The sequence below is a fragment of the Fundulus heteroclitus genome, chromosome 19 (assembly GCF_011125445.2).
Source record: "Fundulus heteroclitus isolate FHET01 chromosome 19, MU-UCD_Fhet_4.1, whole genome shotgun sequence".
Lineage (NCBI taxonomy): Eukaryota > Metazoa > Chordata > Actinopteri > Cyprinodontiformes > Fundulidae > Fundulus > Fundulus heteroclitus.
The window spans coordinates 18,349,414-18,373,956 of record NC_046379.1 but is presented as its reverse complement, the minus strand read 5'-3'; the positions used below and the strand labels follow the sequence as shown (position 1 = coordinate 18,373,956).

At 40.8% G+C, this 24,543-nt stretch overlaps 1 protein-coding gene across 3 annotated transcripts in view; it reads right to left on the bottom strand.

Annotated features, from left to right (window-relative positions):
- Nucleotides 1-23,570, bottom strand: part of aqr (aquarius intron-binding spliceosomal factor) — a 96,345-nt gene extending 72,775 nt beyond the window's left edge. For all 3 annotated transcript variants that reach the window (XM_012861569.3, XM_036150560.1, XM_036150561.1), the window contains exons 1-19: nucleotides 23,482-23,570; nucleotides 23,174-23,266; nucleotides 22,951-23,007; nucleotides 20,955-20,995; nucleotides 20,813-20,848; nucleotides 20,606-20,726; nucleotides 20,324-20,464; nucleotides 15,348-15,416; nucleotides 15,082-15,182; nucleotides 14,899-14,975; nucleotides 13,140-13,204; nucleotides 10,709-10,825; nucleotides 10,481-10,594; nucleotides 10,178-10,281; nucleotides 4,823-4,925; nucleotides 2,765-2,885; nucleotides 2,377-2,518; nucleotides 1,945-2,123; nucleotides 664-831 (exon numbers count right to left, since the gene is read on the bottom strand). In XM_012861569.3, the coding sequence (XP_012717023.2) occupies nucleotides 664-831; nucleotides 1,945-2,123; nucleotides 2,377-2,518; nucleotides 2,765-2,885; nucleotides 4,823-4,925; nucleotides 10,178-10,281; nucleotides 10,481-10,594; nucleotides 10,709-10,825; nucleotides 13,140-13,204; nucleotides 14,899-14,975; nucleotides 15,082-15,182; nucleotides 15,348-15,416; nucleotides 20,324-20,464; nucleotides 20,606-20,726; nucleotides 20,813-20,848; nucleotides 20,955-20,995; nucleotides 22,951-23,007; nucleotides 23,174-23,257 (1,840 nt within the window). In that variant the 5' untranslated portion in view covers nucleotides 23,258-23,266; nucleotides 23,482-23,570. The remainder of the gene's footprint in view (nucleotides 1-663; nucleotides 832-1,944; nucleotides 2,124-2,376; nucleotides 2,519-2,764; nucleotides 2,886-4,822; nucleotides 4,926-10,177; nucleotides 10,282-10,480; nucleotides 10,595-10,708; nucleotides 10,826-13,139; nucleotides 13,205-14,898; nucleotides 14,976-15,081; nucleotides 15,183-15,347; nucleotides 15,417-20,323; nucleotides 20,465-20,605; nucleotides 20,727-20,812; nucleotides 20,849-20,954; nucleotides 20,996-22,950; nucleotides 23,008-23,173; nucleotides 23,267-23,481) is intronic.
- Between the last annotated feature and the right edge of the window lie 973 nt (nucleotides 23,571-24,543).

The following is a 24,543-nucleotide window of genomic DNA, read 5'->3' as shown; positions in this document are numbered from 1 at the left end:
TTTATGATTACTTTAATGGCACCAACTTCTTATCACAGCACATTTATACATAGGAGAAATTGTTTTAGAATAACAATCTATTGAATTTACCGTGACAGGTTCATTTGTGAGGCTTAAAAGTGCAGCACTGACATAAGCACATTTTATGTTTTAAACCAAATGGAAAAAGGTAGAGGCCAACAAACAAAAAACTGTAATTTGTCTAAATGAAAGGAAATGAGGGCGATGCGATGGCAGCTGTTGCACTGATATAAATTTAAGCTGCATAAAATAAATGTTTAATCAGCTGTAAACTAAATCTGTATTTATGTAGGAGGAGAAAACTAAATTAAAAGGTAAAAATAAAGCTGAGCTATATTACTACAGGGGAAAGCATTGCTGCAGAGCTATAATGAGCTTACATTACTGGTTTTTGCAGGAAAAGCTCCTGTCAGTTACATCTAAAGAATAAGGCAGAGGGAAGGTTGTTGTTGTTGACTAAAGTTGATTAAATCTTAATGACAACAGACCAGGTTTTATTTTGTATACTACCTTAAAATTACAAGAGGATTTCCGAGTCGTGACAAAACGTGTATATGTCCGAGTGGAATATGAATGTTTTACTGGTTGTTGCTGTTGTTGTTGTATTTTTATTTATTTTTTTTACATGATGCACCTTCTTACCTTCTTCGATGACGCGGCCCTTTTCATCCAGCATGCCCTGCACCTCGCAGCCTCTCACGTACATCAGGCCAGTCTGGTCCAGGAAGGGCTGCCGGCGGTCGAAACGCGTGCCGTACAGCAGCATGGGCCGCACCGTGATCAGGAAGCAAACGTCGTGCTTTCGCAGGCCTAAAAGGAGGCAAAACAGAGGCTAAACTGGATGGATGAAAGTTACACTAAACCACGTTCTTGCAAAAAATACTGAAAAGCTACTTTTTTAAACTCTCTGACATTGTTTAATTTTCCTAACATTAGTCAACAACCCCAGTATACATGTAAAAAAACCCAGTATACATGGAGTTTTATAGCGATAACTAGAAGCTGAAGTTTTTTGCGGCTTACAATTTTCGTTCTATCTACATTTCTCCACCCATAGATTCATTAAAGTTATAACAAAGCCTTTTAAAGAATAAACATATCAGCAGCAGCATAATGTAGCGTGCAAAATAACATCCAGGTATTACAAAAAATGAAGCCTCTTTTTTAATTACAGAGAAAGGACATTTTATTAATAACTAAAATAGTCCACAGTGGAATATTGGTGTTAAAAAATAATTTTTAGCTACATATCAACTAAACAATTTGTAGAATAAAGCTAGGACTATATGTACAGCTGATTTATTTTTTTATTACTATTTTTGTTTGTGTTTTTAATTCTGTAAAGAACTTTGATCAATCGGTGGTTGTTGTAAAGCACTTTAGAAATAAAATTTGACTGACTGACTATAACTATAACATTTCTACGGTGGGTGACTGCACAGAAGTGGCAGCATCATGCTCTTGGGATGCTTTTTTTCGAAGTGGAATGATCACACTGATCAAAAATCAAAGTGTAAAAATTTTTTCGCTGCCTAGAATTAGCTCAGCCGAAAGGCGTTTCCATTGGTGGTAAGTCCAGCTCCCGATCTGATTCTAAGCATTGGATGAGAACTACTTCAGTAAAATCAAAGACTGTGAGGTTATCTATTAAGCTCTTATAAAAGAATGAGGATATATGAAGAGAAATAAACAACTGGAACATAAAAAGGGGTCCGTAATTGCGAGTAATTGTCTTGATACAGACAACCAGCAGTCAAAGATCGACAGAGAAGATATTTTGGAGATTAGATACGGTCAGCAAAGACATGTGTACAGGTTTTAGAAATGGCTTTTGGGGGAAACCGCCTGGTTGAAACTTTACATTAAAAAAAAAAAAAGCGAAAAAGCATTTAAGCTGGAAGTTGGGCCACGGTCCGACTTTACCTTCCCATTCATGTTTGATATGATCTTGTACGTTGAGGTTAATTGTGACGTCAGCCCGCACACGAGCCGGCCAGCTGTCTCCGATGTTGGGCTTGGCGACTTCTACGATGGAGAAAGAGGTGATCGTCTGAGCCATGCGAGCCCAGCCTCCGAACACCACTCCCCCGTACTCTGACTGCCTGTGTGAAGAGACCGACCCGACAGAACCCGGCTACTGTTAGCACTGACGTAACGCAGCACGCAGCTCTACAGCTTACTTATTTATATCTGATAATCAACACTAAGCAAATCACTGCATCACTTGAAATACTCTAATGGGTTTCTAAATATTGTAGTAGGAATATGCATCTGTAGACGGGGACATCTGGCCGTTTTTTCCCCCAACATAGAAACTACAGATTCATTCTGAATCCCGAAGTGAAGACATCTCACCATGGTTTCATCCTCCACACCACATCCTCGATGTCCTGTCTGATCTCGTAAGTGGACTCCAGGCGAAAGAGGTTAAAGTTCCTCAGAAGGTAGTCGTGAAGCGTCAGGAACTGGAGATTAAGCTTTGGTAGAGCCAAGCAGCCTAACAAGGCAAACGCATTAAACAATAAACAAGTAAAAACAGGTGATTTAACAGAGTGGGAGTTTGTGCAAATCAAGCAGAAATAGGATTTTCTTTAATTGTGTCAGCTCTAAATGAGCATGACTAAAACATAAAAAAGGTGCCTAAGCCATGCATGCACAGCACTTCAGATAAAGCCTATAACACTATGTGGGCGTAAAGGCAGTAAACATACAGTAAGTTCACACATTTTTTTTGTTCTCCTACCTTCGCCTGAGTAATACTCTGTTGGGACAATGTTTTCGTCCCAGATTATCTTCTCTGTGGGATAAAGGGGCATCTGGTTGAGTTGTTCGATCTGAGAGATTCTGCGCTCATGGCGAGACACCTGGGAGGGACACCGATGACATGTAGCGAGAAGTTCAGAGGAAATGGTGTAAAGAAAATAAGACATTTTCTCTCTGCTGCCTTAGCTCCATTTTAACTTTCACTTTCTAGAAAGTGGAAGAAAAGAATTGGAAAAAAGCCTGTAAGATGTTTCCCTTTGAAGTTAGTAAATGATACACAGAGAGTTACAAACAACAGTTTTAACTGTGTATTATTAGATTGCAATTACTGCCAATTTAATTATGCTAAATAAAACACTACTCTGGCAGTTTATTTGGTACTATTCACCTACTACCTTTTTTTTAAGATGGAGGGAAAGTTTTTGGTCAATTTTGTCATGAGCTCATTGTGAAGTTTAGCTTCTGAATAGAACTATGTTTACTTAAAATGTAACGTTAGCAGACTCCATAACCTCTACAAGTCAATTTACTGACATTTATTCTAACCACTGAAAACAGGTCGCCCATTCATCAAGGACCATTTAGTTCATGGCAAATTATCTACCAATGTTACCGAACCGAAGCACTTTTGTGAGAGCTCTTAACCTTCCATGGGTTCCACATTTAACATGATCATAAATGATCCTGGAAGGTGACCATTTTAAACCCTCTAGCTGTCTCATGTTTATGTGCAAACATGAGGTTTTGCCAACTAACCTACTGACGACCTTGTTTGGGACTCAGGCCTCAAACATCCCTCGTTCAGTAACTTGTGTTCATAACGGAAACAGAAATGTAGATAAATATGTATTCTTATTCTTAGAGTGTTATGGTCGTCCATCAGTCCATCACCCGTACCCACTAGTCCTTACGGGGTGTCGGGGGGTTGGGGCCCATCTCTAGCTATCATTGGGTGAGAGGCTGTGTGCTACTTATGGTCATGTCATTTAAATTTATATTTTATAGTACATATAGTACATATATTACTTTAGTATTTTGGGAGCGGAATCTTAAGTTGTATCAACATGCAATGGTAAATATGCTATTCAATACAGCTCAAGTTAGAAATGGGGTCTGACACTTTTCTGCATCATTGAAATGTCGTCAAAGAGTCATCGGAAAATTGGAACAAAAAGTTTGATCTCATTTTTTTTTTTTGTCAATAACGAACAGCACTTCCCCAAGCCACCTACTCGAGCAGATGTCTTTTACAGCCATCAATAAAGAAATAATAATACTTAGAGCAGCAACACTCTGCAAACATCAGGGAGACAAAGACAGAAAGCTGCATAGGAGGCATGCTTGTTTAAAAACTACTACTAAAACCAGGAGGTGTTCATTTGAAATTATGTTCAAGTCTGTCAAAATGGAAAGAGCAATGTATATGGTACATGTATCATGACATTATTTTAGCAGCAATGTGAGTAATTGTTGCGCAAATCACGGTTTTTCTTTTTTTGTGTAAATTGTGGTGTTCCTTCCGTCAAGGTTATCACACCGTGAGAAGGCCGAATTCAGAGAAAATAAACTGTGACAACAGAATTAAATGAATCCCGGTAAGGAGAGAGAAAAAATAAAAGGTTTCAATTGCAATGTATCTAATAACCACTATTTACCCCGTGTTACAGAAATGCTCAGAAATAATAACTGGAGGGGGAGGGAAACTGATGCGAGATACAGCAAAAAGATGGGATGCTAGAAATGTGGCAAAGTGAAGAGCTTTAGATTACTTTCGAATATGGTACAGAAAACTGATGATGGCATAGCAGAGAAAAAAAACACAGCTCTTCAAATCCTGGTTAGGCACCCAGCATTGATAAATCGATTTAAATGAATGAGATTTACTAAAAGAAACAAAAAAAAAGAACAAAAAAAAAAAGACCCACATCATGCGATGTGCGGTTTTTCCTTCTTCCACATTAAGTATTTGAAGTACCACACATTTATCCTTGCAGTCCAAATGATAAAAATGGACAAGCTCCCAGAACAAAGCCCCTACCATCATCTCCAGGAGAAACTCCTTCTCTATGGTTGTGTCTTGGCCTTCAGGCAGCTCTGGCAGCAGACACAGGTATGAGGCCACCCGGTGGAGCATATTGGGACTGCAGAAAAACACAAACAATTGGTTAGTCAGCAAAATGAGATAAAAGAAAACGAAGAAAAAAAAAGAGATTTGTGTGTAACAAATTTAGCTGACACTCTCATCCGGAATATGGGAGACTACAATCAGATAACTGACTGGAGTACTGAGATAAGGATTTCGGTAATAACTAAAATGGCGAAAACTGGGAGGAACAACAAGGACAATCTGTGTCTTACCCACATTTATTCAATATCTAAGTATTATGCCTCTGCATACCATATCTATGAAGAAACATCTGTCACTTTAGCACCTTTGGACACTACGCTCTTAATCGAGACATTTAAAATACCGTCGACGCTGTATGTGTGTGAATGCGCAACCTCGTCCAATAATTCATGCTTATTAGCGCTGCGGCACAAAGCAATTTCTCTGTTTGGTTTGACGCGGCTCTTCTGCACAGTCAGCATGTGCGTTAAGGGCCGAGGGCACACTCAGAGGCGGGATTATGAAAATCAAAGCCCATCTCGGTCTGGGAGAGCTGAGGCGCGGCGCTTTGCATGCGGAACCGTTTTAATCAGGCTGGCACGCTGTGACACAGGCAGGCTCTGGTGCGCAGCGAAGGACAGGGCCTGGACACGTTGTGACAGGGCTGGAGAGCCACACGTGGCACTGGACAAGTGCGAGCGGGCATGTGCATCCCGTTTCGCAACTTATGATGCCACACATGAGCGGCGGGGTGGCAATTTTGCTAATGTGGCACTTTGGTGGCCCAGCGATTGACCTGGCGTGGCTTGTGTGGACATTCCCTCCCTTAGCGACAAGATAACGTCGGCACAACAAGTCATTCGGGGATAAGGGGGAATGACTGGATCAGCTCCTGACTGACAGCAGAGACACCGACGGGGCCTTTTAGAAAATTTTCAACAGTAAACAGCAAAATCCTGCTTCCTTAACTTTTTTTCCCCCATGTCGGCATCTTACAAGCACATGCTACAATGCCTTTCGAAAACACCGTTTTCGAAATGATTTACAAGTAAAAATCCAAAAAGTGCGACAAGCATTTATGACTCTGAGAACATTAGTGAACAAACGACCAAGGAACACAGCAGGGAGATCAGGGAGAAAGTTGTGGAGGAGCTTGAAGTAGGGCTGGGCGATATGAATTAAAAAATAAATCTCCGTTTTTATCATACCAAATCCGATTAATCAAATTTTTTCCTCCTTTTTGTTTTATAAAAAGAAATTAAAGAAATTATTTTAAAACCTTGCTTTTTATGTCAAGCATTTCGTCAGGGAGTTGACCTGGATTCAAAGAGCAACTAAAAACAAGCTGTGAAACATGCAAAATGGTAGCCATGCCATTATAAACAATGAAAATATAACAAAACATTTGCTGCTAGTGGTATTACACATTGAGCTAAGAACAGGCTTCACTGCACTTGTGAACTTCAAACTAAGTTAAAAAAAAAAAAGTAAATAAGTAAATGAAGTACCTCGTATTATGATAAAAAAAAGTTTCCATTTAACAATATTTTGACAATACATTTACCTAAACATATATTCAGCATCACATGCTGTTCTCTTCATGGAAACCCAATGAGTGTATTGGCAAAATAAAATCCAGATTTTCCAAAAATGAAATCTTAAAGAATTGTAAATTCGAATTAATCGATTAAATCGATTTATCGCCCAGCCCTAGCTTGAAGCTGTAAAATGGAAAAGGCACGACTATAAACCTACCAAAAAATGGCAACCCACCTGACCTTAAAACCAAGCAGCCAACAGGCCTGTGGTGACTCTTAATGAGCTGTAAATATTTACGGCACAGGTGAGAAAAAAATGGTTGACAGGACAATTATTGTTGATGCATCTGCTCTTAAAGAAAGAGTGGCAAAACTCAACTCTTAGGCCTGTGGAAACCACGGAGCAAACCATTCCCAGAGCGAAACGTGCTGTTGGGAGAATGCTTTTCATCAGTAAGGACAAGAAAGCTGGTCAGAGTTCAAGGGAAGATGGAGAGAGCTACGCAGTAAATGGACTGAATTTCTTTGCCGCTTTTCTAATCCAACAGACAACTCAAAGCATTTCACACTAAAGCTACGTTTAGCCCGTTGCACTCACAAACACATTCATACATAGGCAGGGTTCTCGCCAGCGCATTTCAAGGTAATGGACCGTTACGCTGAAAGTTGTCAAAGTTACGCAGAAATTAGACCGTCATGCTCATTTTTTATGAGCATAACGGTCAGTACGACACGGTTGTTTGAGAGCAACATAGAGACGTCATTAAAGCTCATGAACGCACATCAGCGCAGCTATAGACCTCCCGAACCACATTGGCTAGCGCTAGCTTTTATTAGCTTGACGAACAGCCTCTTGCAGGCTGCACTACGCAACGCTTCGCTTTGGGAAAGCTTCCAGAAATGTAGCAGACCGACAAACCAACGCGCGCACCAGCCTCCCGACAGACAAACGCGTGCGAATGCTCGGTTGCGCGTAGCTCACGCAAACGCAGCCGCGCTGCCAGCCGTTCAACATTACACCGAAATAAATCCAGGTGAGGACCCTGGTTGGTAGGTAACTTTTATTTGAGTGTAGTTCCCAGAAAGACATCGATGCGTAACAGTAGGGAGCTGGAATCGAACCCACAACTATTGGATAGCAGGATGACAGCTGGTCTGCGGTAGTCTTTAGTGCAGACGTGGAAGAAAAACACTGAACTGGGGGTGAAGGTTCACAGTGAAGCAGGACTGTGACCCCGAGCACCCAGCCAGAGCTATAAGAGAAGGGTTTAGATCACAGCATGTTCATATTTGGATGTGTAAAGCTGATAAGATACATATCCCAAAACACAGGCAGATGTAACTGCAGCGAAAAGGAAGTTTTCAAAGGTTTGCATTCAGCAATGCTCATCGCAAATGTAAGCAAGCATAGAGATGCTATCCCCATATTTCAATGAAAAAACATCACTGTATTAACAAAACCTTTATGTTTCTATAATAGATAACATGCTATTACAATACACATATTTATCAGGTTTTTAGAAAAAAAAACTTTCACATTCTGTCAAAACATGGATAATTGTTGGAACCAACTTCAACATTTCTGTAGCAACAACATATTAGCATGTCAGTATAATTACTATACACCAAAATGTCATTATGGTTACATTAATGACAATTGAGATTCTTGATATTGTAAGAGCATGAAAGGTTTGTTGGAATAACGTGAGAAATATGTATATTGTATCAACTTGATATATTGTTTGATTTGTGAAAAACAATACTGTAAGATCATGATATGTTGTACAAACAAGAAACGATATTGTTAGCACAAGGAAGTTATCTTGCTCTGACGGGACATAGAGGTGTCTTTCTTTTGCTGGTGTGACGGCTCTACCTTTCCATGCAAACGGCACCACACACTTGTAAAAAAAAAAAAAAAAAAACTCTCATTGCTTTACGCTTTCCACTTAGGTCAGGTGTGTGGATGCTGGGAAACACTTAAACATGCAGGACAGTAGGTCCTGAGGACCAGTGTTGAAGACCCCCTGATCTATCACATAAAACGCAGTGAAGGTTGTGGTTGCAATGAGACAAAATGTGAAAATGTTCAAAACGGTATGGATAATTTGCGTACCGAAGGCAAGTAAAATACAGTTGTACAAGTAATTTTCCACTTTTACTAAGACAATTTTGCCTGTTAGCATAATTATTAGTCTGTAGATTGGCTGATTTAAGGCCCAAAGTCACAACAAAAGCTGCAGCCCTTTGAGAGTGAATACTTTAACTACTGTATTTCATCATGTTTCTACGCCTAAAATGCACTTCTCATGTTTGGCAGAAGTGACAGTGTGTCTCTGTGCAGTCAGGCTGATAGGGTGGGGTGGGGTGGGGGGGGTTAGGAGTGTGGGCAGGCTGCGAGAGTAATGATGCATTTGTTGTGTGTGAGGCACTTAGGGGATAAATTCAGAGTGGTGGTTGACTGGGAGCTTAGCCTGTGATTAGCACAGCTAGAATAAACTGGCATTAGCATGAGTTGTTTGGGTGAAAACTGCCTTGTTAAATCTGATCGCCGCATTTGGAGATACCCAGGGGTTGCATCGGTGGCAGCAGGGAAAGCTGGGAACAGTGTTCAATATTCAAAACCCTGATTCTGGGGAGGGGGGTGGAGTTGATACAGACATGTGAAATGTCTCCGCTAAGACTTCATAGCCTGCTTAATGTGTCGTACGGCACTACCACCATGACAACATGCACTCGGGAAACTTTATCGGTGACGTTGCAATATCAATGCACACATGTGACCGATCATCAGTACATCAGTGATGGAAGAAGGTAACGCAGACTCACACAGCCACAGGACCGTTCATCAACGTGAGGGTGGCTTTTTGGCTCGTTGGCAAGCTAATATGATCTGACAAACACAGCTGTTCAAAGAGTTTATTCGCGAGCCGCTGCAAATCGATGAAATTAATGAGGCGTGCCTCTCAGGCTGGTACCAGCTGCCTGTTCAAGGGTTCACTAGCCGCCTTTTAGCGGGGAAGTCGGGCAGCACTGGCAGCTCGGCTTGATGACAACTCAGCAGTAACTTAACTGGAAATGTGAGGCCTGGACTGTTACTGTGACTTCTGTCTCATTCTGGTGAGGTAAAACTCCTCCAAACACTGGAAATATACTGATTTATTTATATTTCTGTTCACGGCTGTCATGTTGTTGTCTTTGACTTAACTCGGAGCAACTTGTTGTAAACCCAAACTTTTTGTAGCCTGTACATCCTGTCCAGACTTGGCCAAAAAAAGAGATTAAGCCAGGGTCTGGCCTAAGGAGATCAACACTCTATCAAGGTATGAATACGCTTTTGGCAGCTTTGATTCTGAAGCCAAACAGGAACAAAACAGATTTTAAAGAACCTGAAAAGTCCAAAATTCTGTATTAAAAAAGGAATTTCAGAGGGATGCAGGCCTCTTGAGATTGCCAGTAAATTAGGCTGTGGACAGAGAACCACAAAACAAGAAAACTGGTCGTTTGCAAGAAAAGATGCACCTTTTTTAAATTAAAGATGGCCCCCAAACCAACTCCCAATCCCATTGCCAGCTTTAGGATGACATTTTTTATTAAGCGGTGGTTCAGGAAAAAGTCAGTATTACTCATGAAGAACCATGATTTGAACAATTCTCCTGGCAAACTTGACCAAAATTGGTCAAAAGAAACCCCCGAAAAACAGATTTCACCAACTCTGACCTTGTTTGGATCACTCCTCTTTTCTTACCTGAGATGCCCAAAGAGCTTGGTCAATGATTCTCTGGTGTCCACAGCTGCAACGTTGGACAATGCAAAGTCATGCAACTCTGGGAAATGAGCAAAGGCAGCTCTCTGGAAGGAAAATAAATGTAAAAAGAAATTACTTTTGGCTAATTACACATTAGTAAGAGAGTATAACACATTGTATAAATATAACAGATTACGAAGAAGAATGTCCTGTAAAAACGGCCAGCAAAAGCATTTCAGTCAGATAATTAATAAAAAATCTGTAACTGAAATCCTTCCTCCCTGCCCTGCTTTTGTTTTTTACCTGCAGTGAGGTGATTCTGTCGTAGTGCAAAGTGGTCATCTCTTTCTGAGTCAAAGCATTTCCTGTCTGGTCGTTGATCTCGAAGCCAGTGTAGAACTTCAGCATGTCAAGCAGCTACAGAAATCAGAGTGATTGTCATTGTCCCATCCGGGATTTTTGTTTCCTTCACTGAATAAAAGTATTTAAATTAAAATTCTCAAATTTTGACAATCTTGGTGTGTTTTGTACCTGACAGAAAAGGTGGCCCTCCTTCTCTCTTTTGGTGAGACCAGAGAGCTGGCAGTTGACCAGCAGGTGGGAGTCGTCCAACACGGTATTGAACCAGCGGCGGGTGGGAAGCAGGGCCTATACATAGAGGTCCATGTTTATAGTGGTTAATATGTTACAAAGATAAAGATAAAGACACAAAACATGATCTTAGAATGCCAACATCATAAATAAGGGGGAACTCTTTAAAAAAAAAATGGCGCCGGAAAGTGTTGGAGATAAGTAACTGGACCGACTGCCAGAATATGGACAGGAACAACAAAAGACACGTAAGAGGACCAGAAGGAGCCAATTAACAGCATCATCACGCTGCAAAAAGGGAATTAAAAGTAAGCTAAATTTTCTTGATATTAGTATTTTTGTCCTTGATTGGAGCTGTCATGTTTAAATCATCTGCCAATGGAATAAGATTTTTGCACTTAAAATAGAAACAACTCACCTCTATCATCTTATTTCAAGTGCAGGATATCAAATTATCTTATTTTAGGGGTCAAAATACTCATTGCATTGACAGATCATCTTATCTACCTGCTCAAATCAAAAAAATCTTACTGACCCTTTGTTCCCCGTTTGCAGTGCACGTCATTCTTTGCCATCTTAACCATGATTACCAGGTTTTATATGAGCCGATGGTTCTTATTTTTGTTTAAAGGTTGATAAAAAAGAAAACAATATCAGCACTGGTGACAAAACTACAGCCTGAACTCGCTCCATGGACATTTATAGTAGCTTGTTGTTGCAGGAAGGGGAAAAATCTCAGTATAAAAAAAAATACCCACTTTGTTAAAACTCTGAGCACGGTCATGGACAATCAAGGCTAAAAGAACGGCCGGTGCGGAAAGAGTCAAGCCACACTGACTGAAAGAATGACCCAAGAAATAGGAAACGCATTAAGAGTAAGACAAAAGGGAAGTAAAATGTAATGCCATTTATTCCAGTAAAACTGTTCTTGGAGATAACAGGTGCAGCTAGTGGCAGCAGGACAGACACTTTGATATCCAACACCGTCTTTGATCTCAACCCGGCCCTGGGAGCCGGCATAAAGAGAGCCACACAGATCCTTTTCCTTTGCACTCATTTCCAGGTCATCATCGTGGAAAGGAAGTATAGGTTTCAGGCAGCCGAGGCTGTGTAAGAGGATAGTGCTGAAGGACGGGGGAAGTCTGTGGAGACGGTCCGCCGGCCGGCCCGCCACCCGATGCAGCCGGGAACTGCAAGGCCAGCCTGTCAGCGGACAGCCAGATGAAATCTATTCACCTCGCTCACCGCTAACAGCAGCACCGATATCAACCTTAAGTGGCGATGCGTCGTCGCCAGCCTCGCACACAAATGTACTTCTCCAGCTCCGCTTGTTTATTTTTTTATTTTTTATAGCAAACGACGGCAGTCTTGTTTCGCAAAAAACAGTTTGCAGCTTATTTGTTAAAAATGTGACAGCCTTCGTCAAATTTCCAAACAGGTCGTAAAACCAAATACATTTAAAAAAAAAAAAAAAAAAGCAAAAGGATCTCAAAATTGCACGATATTAATGAGAAGAAAAAACACTAACAAAACAGACGGTTAAATAAAAGACTCCCTCTTCAAACAGCCAGCCCTTACACAGCCTCGCAAAAGTATTCACGCACGTTTTTTTCTACCACATAATTCAATACATTTCAATTTAACTGTGCGTGATAATCCCCGTCAACATGTTGAATAATAGTTAAGAGGAAGGACACTGATCCGTGGTTGTTAAAATGGTCGGCCTTGTCATGGTTGTTACCAAGATGTGGCCGACCCCCTGAACTGACAGGGCAGGCAGGGATAGAAATAACCAGACAACCATGAGGCCCACGGTAACTCTGGAGGAGCTGCAGAGATTCTCAGCTCAGGTGGGAAACTTTAGGGATGATTGCCAAGAGTTTTCCCCTTATTGGGGGGGAAAAAAGGATTTAAAAAGTCCAGTTTGCCAAAAAACTAGATAACTAACATGAGGAAGAATGTGTTCTGGTTAGCTGAGACCATAATGGAGCTTTTTCTCCAGACTTGCACCGTGAAAAGCTAACACTGTACCGTCACCCTGAAGCAAGGCAGTGGCAGCATCATGCTGCAGGGAGGCTTTTCTTCAGCAGAGTTGATGTGAGGATAGATGGAGCTGAATGCATGTTTTTAGTCTCAACATTGTGCAAACCTGGCAAAGAACCAGAAGATTTGTGGCTGTACCTGCAATAGTAGGTGATTCTACAAAATATTGACTCAGGGGGGCTAAAAACTGCCATAAAACTGTTTTCATTACTGTACAATTATGTTTTACAGTAGATTTTAAATAAAACAAATTGGCGGAAGGAAAAACAAAGAGAAAAATGTCTTAGGATTCTCTAATTTAGAAAGCAAATAAAGGATTGTGTCTTACCTCCAAGTCAATCAGGAGCTCAATGAACCTCTCGCAGTAATGCACTTTGTCCATGACCACCAGCCCTGTGAGCAACAAGCGACATCGTGTTGAATTCTACCGCAGCTTAGACCTGACACCTTATTAAAAAAAAGAAACGCGTGCGGACAACAGTGATGGTGTCGCGCTGTCCGAGCGGGCCTTTCTAGAAGCTGCTCCACGTACAGCACAGCGGCATGCTGGGACCCCCGCTCCTCATTAGGGCGAGCGCGTTGTGCACTTACGGCAGACGCATGCAGCAAGGATTAGAGTGGAGCGGATCCCGCTGGCCTTTAGATCATAATCTAGTCTGTCAGCGTTGAATTCTATCTAAACACAGATTCTGTTTTTAGCAGTCAGGTAGGGGGCCCGTGTGTCGGCCTGCATTACAGCACGCCGTGGACGCTGCCCATGGGTGTATGGCAGCTGAGTGCTCCTTCGGCAGCACTTAGACAGGAAAGTAGAGAGCAGCGCAACTCAAGTAGTGCTTTCAAAAAAGGACATGTCTTCAATAGAGTTTCTGTTTGTGTAGCTTTACTATTTTTTTTCTGCTTTCTGTATTTTATTTTTGCGTAGATTTGACTGGGTTGTTCCAAATGGCATGAACTACGTCCAGGTTGAGAATTTTGAGGTGCATTTAAATAGTAAAAAACATGTGTCCCTTCAGGACTTTTCATGCCAGTGTATGCTTATAAATATGCCTTTTTTTTCTTTTTTTAGTTTATTTAATGAATGGAAAAAAATATATATTAAACCATTTTTAAAGAGTTTTCAAACCTTTTTTATCTTTTTGAATAAATCAAGCCATTGTGGAAAGGTTGCCAGGCCCATAATACACAAAAGAAAAAAAAAGAAAAAACAATCTGACAGGATGGGGGTTAAACATTTCCTTTTTGTCTTTTACAAAAACAAAAAAAGGCATTTAGTGGTGGCATTTTTTTTTTCAAATTAAGATTTGCTTATAGATGGCAAAGACTGAAGTTTAAATTTTGCTTATAAAGAAATAAATGTTGCAATTTAATATTTCAAGCCCATCTTGAATCGCTAACTCATGTATTTGAAGGGGTTAAAAATGCATGAATATTGGTGATAACAATGGCATTTATTAAGAAAATATATTGATGCATAAATGGTACTCTCTAAAACACAGGTGTCAAACTCAAGGCCCGCGGGCCAAATCCGGCCCGTCAAAGTAGATAATCCGGCCCTCAAGAGCCAAAAAAAAGGCATATCATGTCATAAAGTAGAGGCATATATCCTTTTAAAGTGTATAAAGTGGCTAAAATGGTGCCTCCTGTAAGTGTAACTCACCCCAATATCAACTTTTTTATGCAGATAAACTGTATAAACTGGGCCTAAGGTTGCTACTTTCATGGTACTGTGCATGTTTTATACTTCTATGTGAACTGGAATGAAATTATGAAATGAAAAGTATCGTCTATACACAGGCAACCGGCCCTTTTAATGACTTCATGACGCCAAAGTGGCCCCACATAGAAATGAGTTTTACACCCCTGCTCTAAAAGATCCTCATTTTGCCTCCAATGGACCCAGGTAGGCTACACCATGAAGGTTCCCCTAAAGGTTAAAGTCGTGAAGGCCTGTGTCATATTGGTAATAACTTTAAAGGCAATAATCAATAACAGAGATGCCCTTTTTTCCTAATTTGAATCCATCCTACTTTATTCTACCCGATAGGCTCCGTTTCCCCAAAGAGCTAAAGGAATTCTTGACCAATTACCCTCTGCTGGAACCGACATCAGAACCGCCCGAAACTTTTTAATGAGAGATGAAAGGAAGGTCCTTTCTTTGCCGGCTCTGGGGAAGACAGAAACAAAACAAATCAGTGACTGCAAATCAGGAATCATAACGTTGCAATAAGTATAGATCTTCTGTAAGTGCTTAGCAAAGAAAATGATATTACTGCTCGGCTGTTTCAGCATCCATCTTATCAAATTTTTTCTTGATTAGATTCCAAAACTTCTGCAACTTGGGAACTTTCTTCAGCTCTTGCTGGAGTCTGGACTATAAAACACACACACGGAGACACACACACACACACACACACACACACACAAATACAAATAAGTCAGAATGCGGTGAAACCGAAATTACAAAGGCGGGAACAATTACGTGTACAGTCGATATTCACCACAGAAATGTATTCATAGCTATAAGCTGAAGTCTTACTGGTAAGAGGCACATCCACATAGGCAGAGAGATGAGCTGCTGCACCTGTTCTCTGATCAAATCTACCTCCTGGGAGGAAGAGAGGAATACAAAGGGGGAGAAGGAGTTGTCAGAATGCACAGTGCGTGACAGATTATTATTGCACCTGAGCCCTTAATAAAAGTCTGCAAATAAAATATTTACGAGCCTTTATAGGGTACAACTGCAGACCAGCAAGCTATCACAGCAGATTTTGAGGTGAGACATCTGCAGTGGTTCCCTCTGGTCCCTTGCAGTCATTTGGGATAATGAAGAAGGCGCCAGCACTGCTTTATCTGTTACTGCCCCCTAGTGGGCATTATGAGTAACAGCACCAAAGTCTCACTGCACCTTCACTAAGGCGAACTTACTCTGCTTTACACTTGCCAGGTTTCTATGACTCTATTTATTTAATCTTAGCAATAATTTTATTTCAATTTAAAGCAGAAATAATTTGTAATAAATAAATTTTAACTGAAAATGATTGCTTTGTTGGACGCTGATTCACATTCTGGGTCACCGATGTACCCTCACCCCTCCTACAGTAGGGAAAAATACTTGTTCGGACACATGCATCACACCTCATCTAAGATGTTTTTTCCCCCGGGGGAAGATTTGACTAATATTTTAAATAAATGTGCTAATAAATGCCACATTTATATCAGACCACACATTTGTTGTTTTGACTTGACAGGCTAGTTCTGACATCATCTGGATATTTAACGCCACCCTGCTGTCAGATGTAACCTTCATAAAAATGTAAGGTGGATAAAAGTAGATTTTTTTTAAGGTTTAGCCTGACAGTTTGAGAATCCATGAAAGCTCATCTTCACAGAAAGACTTTCTGTTTTTACCGTTAGCATACAGAAGAAGAAAGAATTGGTTCAAAGACAGAATGATGTTTGTCACAGACACGCAGACGAACCAAAATCCTGAGGTGTACAGAAAACGTCCAGAACTTCAACTTCAATTTGATCGGCTTCAAACTTTTTAAAAAGTAGGAGCACATTCCATGCACATGTGGAAAAACCTGGCAAACTCTTAGCCAGTCAGTTAAGATCCTTAAAGCTAAGACAGTGTTTTAACTAATAATTTAGGATGAAGGGCTCCCTACTGACCATATCAGAGACATATTAGGGCTGGACGATTTTGCCAAAAATTTATACTGCGATATATTTCAACAATAATTGTGATTTAATTTTCATTTTTCTCTGCATTAACCACAAGCAACAAAATTGCCCTGTAGATAAAGATGTTTGTAAATAATATAATATAAATATAAAATAAGAAATTTTACTGTTTTTATTCATCAGAATATTATTATTCAAGAGAATAGCTTGTTGAGTTGGACATCAATCCTCGCTGAACACAAAGTGCAACCTACAAACAAGTCTACACTGCAAAAACGGAACTAAAAATAAGTAATATTTTCTTAAAATGAGTGTATTTGTCCTTGATTTGAGCTGGTAAATAAGATGATCTGCAAATTGAATAAGATTTTTGCACTTAAAATAGGAACAACCCGTCTCCATCATCTTATTTCAAGTGCAGTATATCTAATTATCTTATTTTAGGGGTCAAAATACTCATTACATTAGCAGATAAGCTTATTTACCTGCTCAGATCTAGGACAAAAAAAACAAATTTTAAGAACATTTTACTTATTTTTAGATCCGTATTTAGATATGTATTGAACAGTTTGACCGGTACTTAATGATATGGTGAGATTCCTGAAAGTTCCTGTTGAAAAGGTATGATTATATAAACTCAAAGAAATAACAAAATTAGATTATCCCACTGCTGCAACTCTCTTCCCTTCCATGTGGAGGCAAAGCCACTTTAAACGCATCATCGACAGCTAAAGGACGCGTCTTATCCATTAATTATTACATAGACATAAATTGCAGACCTTAATTTGGAAATTGTGTTGTTTTTTCATTGTGACTATATTGCAATAAGACATTCATATTCAGGGAATACTTTCTGAAGCTCTACTCTCAATGCAGACATAATAGGGAGGTTAAGGATGGGAAAAATGACCAGTGTCAATACAAAGGTGTTGAAAAGCTTCAAAACCACTAAAGTTTTCCATCAAATGGTTTCTGTGGTTTGAAGTTTATTTAATGAGACACCAGGGAAAGCAGCAGAGAAAAGCAACCCGACGCCTTCTTCCAGCTTGCTGCTGCTCACTGCCGATCAGTTTGCTTCATTATATCTCTGCTTCACTTAAAAGACAGACATGTTTGATTATCTAGAAATATTCTGTCTGGAAAAACACAGATGTAGAAACTAAAGAGGCTACTGTCATCACTTTTATCATGTTTCCAAGGTCCGTGCCACGTGCAGCCTGGAATCCATGGGCTAATATCAGCTTGTTACACAACAAAAAATGTATTTCCTGCACATTAAGCACATAGTACTACATTTTATCAGGTGTCCGTTAAATACCTTCTGCTTAAACCTATGTTTTAAAATCAAAATAATGAAATAACAGTATTACAGCTGGAATAGTCTACATGCAATGTTGTTTTAGCAAGCAGCAGATAATAAAAGCTTGGGTTTTTGTTTTAGTTTAAACACTTAAGTTAAGAGTGTTTCACCTTAAGGTTGTCATGCTGTGAGAGTCTCAAACAAAGAAACATTGACGACATCCCACTATAAGTACATCAGGTGAAGCATGAGGTGGACCCACCCTTAGCTTCGCCTCTTCTGGCGAGGCTGTCTACCTGGTTTGGACGCATGTTTGTGGGAATATTTTACAACATGCATGTGTAGATTTTCAGCTATCCAGGTCATCACAACAGCAAGCGGGCTTAAATCGGAGCCGACTGGACTTTGGCGATGCTCTTTCTGAAGACATTTCGACACCTATCCAGGAGTCCCTGTCAGTTCTGGTGGCTGACGCTTGAGCAATCTGCTCAAGACACCTGGACAGGAGGCGAAGCATTTTCAGAAAGAGCTGGGCAAAATTTCAGGAGAACCCAAACCCTCCTCCAATTGCTCTCTAATTCACGCCAGTCAAGTTATTCCCCCCCAGACGTGCTCGTCCGTGTCTTTAGGGACCTTGCTATGTGCACTGGTGTGCAGTCACGTTGGAATGAAGGGACCACTGCTAGATGTCTTCTTAGTGAAGCGATAACAGGTCCCCTTACTGAACTAGGGGACGAGCTGAATTCCTGGAAAAGAGCCCTACAACATAATCCCACGTTCCTCAAACTTTACACAATGCAGCCGGGCGAGTGATGTTCTCCTGGCAACCGCTGAACCCAGACGCATCCACTGGATTGCCAGACAGAGAGGTGTGATTTGCAGCTCTTTGCAGCACGTCCCCACAGCTCTAAAGTCCATGCTTTAAACGACCAAAACCGAAGCGGTGCGTTGCACCTATTGATGGACGGGGATGCTTAGTAATTCAAAGCCTTTACACAAAGTTCTCTAAACGACCTTCTTGAGCTACTCTAGAGTAACCTGACTCCGCCAGATAGATTTGCTCCGCATATCCATCTGGAAACCTTCCGTTGAAGTAATTTTGGGAAGGGGCAAAAATACTGGTTAGCTGATTGGCCTATGTTGGTGATAGACAGGCCAAATAAACCAATCAGATCAACGAAGCATATGACGTACTAACAGCGACGACGAAAACACAACCACAAGCTCTTGCCGAAACCAGTTGGGAGAAGAGCAAAAACATCTTTTCCTCTGAGAAAAGCCTCCAGAGCAGTGTTTTGCTCTTCTTTCAGTGAAGAAATACTCTGTAATTCCGATAAAACTTGCTCGATAGCCGCGCTAACGCTAGTTTCATCGGCTGAAGCCGCCATGTCTTTAGACTGAACTGTCGCGCTTCTCGTTGCGTCACACCTCAACCCGCCTCAAAGCCAACGCTGATTGGACGTTCGTTTGGTGAACGTTAAATGATTTTATATAGACCACCTATAGACATGGAAGTGGTTGGACCACCTGAGTTTAATGATGTGGAGGGGTGACCCAACACTTTAGCCACTATGAGGAGTTTTTTTTTTTAAGACAAACATAATTGCACCAATCACACAATTATACTTCCCCTTGAGTTTCATAGTGGTGTGGTTTAGAACCTTTTATTTTATAAAACCATGTAACAATTTTTTTAATTCAAGTTTTTTTTTCCATACACACCGTACTTTTCAGGCTATAAGTCACACTTTTTTTTCATAGTTTGGCTGATACTGCGTCTTATAGTCAGATGCGACTTAGAATTCACACTGACCGACATGAACCAAGAAGTAAACACGCCCATAGCCTCATGAAGGCTCTCTAGGCTTTGTATGTTGTTTCGCCCAGACTCCAACAGAACCCCGTTCATAGGCTGAGCGTGAAGCTAACAACAGCTAGCGCTAGCTTACAGGCCTGTTGTCCGGGCGGTTTGCAACTTTGCTGATGCTGAACGTGAGTTTTGTGTGTTAGCTTAGCCTGTAGCACCATTACGCTCACGGTCTAATTTCAGCGTAATTTAGACAACTATCAGAGCAATGATCCATTATTATTTTGAAATGCGCTGGCGAGAACCTTCCCAGTTTTAGTTGCTGGCTTGTTGTGCTAATTTACCCCATTCAACCTCCCAGGTATGCTGCATGTTATTCAGCCGGTTGTGGATGCAGTTGTGTAATGGAATAAGTTGCTTTTGCCATATTAAATGTCTGTTTTTAGTCCTGGTATTGAGTGAAATAAATTTCAAAATAAATACGTATAGTGCGGTGCGACTCATAGATGATTTTTTCCCCTATTATGACGTATTTTGACAGATGCGACTCATATTCGGGAGTGCCTTATAGTCCAAAAAATACGGTATATAAGTTTAGACCATGTTTATATCACGACCAAAGGATAAACCTGTGATCAGCACTGGTCATCCACAAACATAGCAAGCTTTGCCTCCTCAGGGAGGTCATCCAGGTATTGGATGGCATCATAATAATACACACCAGACTGTTGAAGCAGTGGTCCAGGAAGACCAGCAGCACGGTTTGTTCCTTTAAGGTGAGGCCAGCCTCCTCGCCTGCCAGCACAGCTTCCCTCACACATTTGAAGAAAAACGGGAAGTGTGTGGGCTCCTTCTTGAACACCTGACAAACACCAAAGCAAAGGCAGAGACAGAGTTGTAGAAAGGGACCACCTGAAATGCTTCCAGATAAAAATGGTGGAAGTACAGCGATCTGAAGGTCAGATGAGATGTTTGCCCCAACGTAGCCCAGCGATGCTCTTACCTCCCAAGCCGGAACGTTCTCTCTGAACTTCTCATTGACAATGCAACAAATGGACATGATGAAAGCCTTGCTGGACACCTCGGGCGTGTAGTTCACCCACAGGTAGTTTTCAAGGTATTGGCTGCAATGAGGAGACAATAAAACAGACGTCTATCGTACTGGAAGCACGATACCTGCAGCGAGGAGGTGAAGCGGAAACAAACTCACCTGAATTCCAGCAGCATAATTTTTCTGATGGCGAATCTGTTAAATGCAGAAAGAAGAGGGCAAACGTGAGAAGCAGCAACACCTTGGTCAGCGGATATTTAACCGCACGTTAAGTTAAAATAAAAAGCATATATTTACTTACTTAGACGTGAGGATCTCTTTTTCATAGACATCTTCCATCACCTAAACATAAGAAATATAAAATCACAGGATGAAGCGGGAACAAAAACACCATTACAGACAGTTGGTCTCCTTAGATCCAGATTTTGCTTTATGTGCCATCTACTTAATAAGCATCCACTTCAGAGCAAGAGATAGAGATTACGACAGGCAAAACTGTTTGTCTTGAAAGAAAAGCCTGAATAGGTGGTCTGCTGTCACTCGGTGCAACAGACTAACCAGCAACCACTTAGGCGCTCCCACAGCCTAAGGCGAAGGAAACATATCAAACAGTGTCTGCCATGCCACCGAGGTATGATTCTTCTCCTTATTTGCTCCGCCATGAGCGCTTTGGCTGCTGTCTCCTTTGCCCTCATGTCCTCGTCTCCGTCGCTTCAACATCAAAACTATAAAAATAATCGCATTAACAGGTATAACTTGCTGATTTGTTGCTGGATCCGTCTGACGGAAAAGTCTGGTATCTTCCATCATGCAGTGTGACAGTAGCTTCACCGTGTGAAATGTTTAAGTCCTGTATGACATGTTTTTTTTAGTCATTGGTTATGTTTACACTGCAGGTCTTGATGCTCAATTCTGATTTTTTTGCTGAAATTGGATTTTTTTTGAGGTGGTCGTATTTACTATTTTTAAATGCAACCGCCATCAAACTGCTGTCTGAACGGTTCAAGGCCACAGAGCGACCCACATGCGCAGATAACAGAAGACGTCACAGAGCAGCGCACTGTTTGCGGAAGTGATGGTGAATGTAATTGTTTCTAGAAGTGTTCAATAAAGTTTTGTAATAATAAACAAAAACTCAAAAAAAACAAAACTCTACTTGTTATTATAAGAAAGCTACTGCTCAATGGGAGCCGATGATATTAAGACCACATTTGATATTAAGATCGCAGGACCAAGTAAGGTAGGAAGAAAGCAGCACAGCTTTTAACAAAAGTCTTCTATGGAACGCTAACTGCTACTGTGTGTGGATGTGTGGTCAGAGACAGGAGAGAGACGTGAACACGGACAAAATGTGACATGACCGTTCAGACAGCGAACACCTTGAAAAAAAATCTGATACGTATCAGAATTAGTACCACATACGGAAGTGGCACAAATCGGATTTTTTGGGGGGGGTTAAAAGGTCGGAATTGGGCATTGAAAAAGACGGACACGGGTCGCATATGGGTAAAAAGATCGGATTTGGGTTGCATTTCCCTGCCGTGTGAACGCAGCCATAGTGCATCTTAGGCTCTAGGACAGCGGTCAGCAACCTTTTAGAAACTGAGAGCTACTTCACCGGTATGCTGTCATACGAAGGGCTACCAGCACTGACCTTTGAACTAGAAGATTCAGAGTTCACCTTAACTTTTCGTGCTTTGTTATAGATATGGCCATGTTTAAATCTATGTAAATGAAAATGTGAATAAATAGGAAGAGTAATGGAATAAAATAAAGTTCTAGACGCAGCTAACTGGTGGATTGTGTTTTTTTTTTTTTGTTTTTTTTTTAAGAACATGCTTATGGGTACCACATGTGGTCCTCGGGGGTTACTTGGTGCCTGCGGGCAACATGTTAGTGACCCCTACTCAAGGACATCATCCAGGAGCGTCGCATTGAAAATAAGCCCTGGGGTACACCGAGAATCTGCTGAAAGAACTTTATACGTTCCTTTAGTCAATGTCACATGAACACACTTTATATTTCATTGTCATGTTCAACCTATTAGATGGAATCTCTTTACAGTAAATGCACACACCTAGTTATTATATAAAGAAGACGACATGAGAGTGAGGAAAATATTAATTTATCGCAAGTGAGTGACATCATCATCATATTTACCACCAATATTGTCATGATTTGCTAATACCATGTGATAGGAGACCATTATATGTGGCTCAAGGATACTTCCAACAGTTTTGCCATAAACATAAACAACACATAACGACGTCTCTAAGATACTAAAGAGCATAACTCACCTGAGGATCAAAAGGCAGCTTTTCCTTGGCATGGGGAGCCCAGTATTTATTAGCCAGCTGGAAACAAGAAACAAGACAAGACGCTCAACACACATCAAGTACCAACTTCCACACACATCCGTCCGGGACGGTGTAAGAGGTGAAGGATATTAACATCCCGCAGCTTCTCACGTGTCCCCGCTACGCCACGGCGTGTCAACGGGACGGTGATGCGCGCGGTTACCTGCGTGACGTATTCAGCGTTTATCTGGGACACTGACGGCGCCGCGACCTTTTTAGCCGGCGTCTCTTTCTCCGCGGTGGCCATGTCAAACAGCTGCCGTTCAAAACGAGAGGAAAAGACCAAACAGAATAAAAACAGGGCATTTCAGGAGCTGGAACAGGGCTACAACGTTGACGTAAACAGAGCACGCAGGACGGAGCGAGGTGGAGAGCGCGCCACAGAAGTAAAGTTGTTTATTACGGACGCTTTGATGTAAATAATATGCACAAAAACATCACTGAAATAAATACTAAAGAGAGTTTACTAACCGTTGTTGTGTTTATTCAACATGAGCGTGACAAAACGCGCCGAGTGCGTCTAACTTCCTGAATGGGTACGTCCCTGATAATCTTCCCCAACTACAAAGGTTCCAATAATTTGTTCCGCTGAGCAAGGTTTTTGTTCATGGCTATACAGTACGCGAGGTAAAATCCGAGTTTGACCACTTTGGGTCTTCATTTCAGCCTTACCTTTCTGTATCAAGAGTTTGGTTGCTTCGGTTATGTGAACAGTATTCCGAAAAAGTATATTTGCCTGCCAAAAGTAGATCTCAGTTTTGTGCCAGGTCTTCGCTTGATGTTTTTTTTTTCTTATTAATTTTTCTTAAGAAGTACAACCTTAACCAGGTATTAAATGTTCACTTATATACAGAAAGGCTATAATTTATTTATTTACTTTCTTTTTTAGGTATCACATTACACATGTCAGCTTAAATAATAATACATATGATTTAGCAATGGTATCAAGGTGTTACACGATTGTATCTGTTGCTTTATGTCTGTTGGTTGTGCTGTTCTTTTTGCGTCTATTTCCAGGTGATGGAGCAGACAGAGGACGTTTTATCATTCTCTTCCTTTTATCTCTTCTTTCTTTCACCTCTTCTTTCTCTTTTTTTCTCTTCTTGTTTTTCTTTTACTCTCCTACTTTCCCATTGTAGTGTCCATATAATTTGAAATTCTCCCTGCAGGAATCACAATAAAGCTATTTACACGCACAAATCAAGCGGAGCATTATGGCAAAAGCTGTTTGCTCCACTTGTGAAAGTAAAATCTGTCGAGCTCTATTTGGCATTAAGATATCAATTTTTATTGCCACTTTGCTAGACAGGACACTGGGGAAAAAAAAAAAAAAAAAAAAAAAAGAAGTACAACCTAACAAAAAAAAAAAATCATGAGACTTTTTTATACAGAAGCTTTATTACAGAACATTATGAGGTGCAAACTATTGCTACAGACATTGCTTTGGTAATACAACTCATAATGCCAAAAGAATAGACATAGTATAGGCTAAAAACAAAACCAAAAGATTTTAAGGCATCGCATCATGTTCTA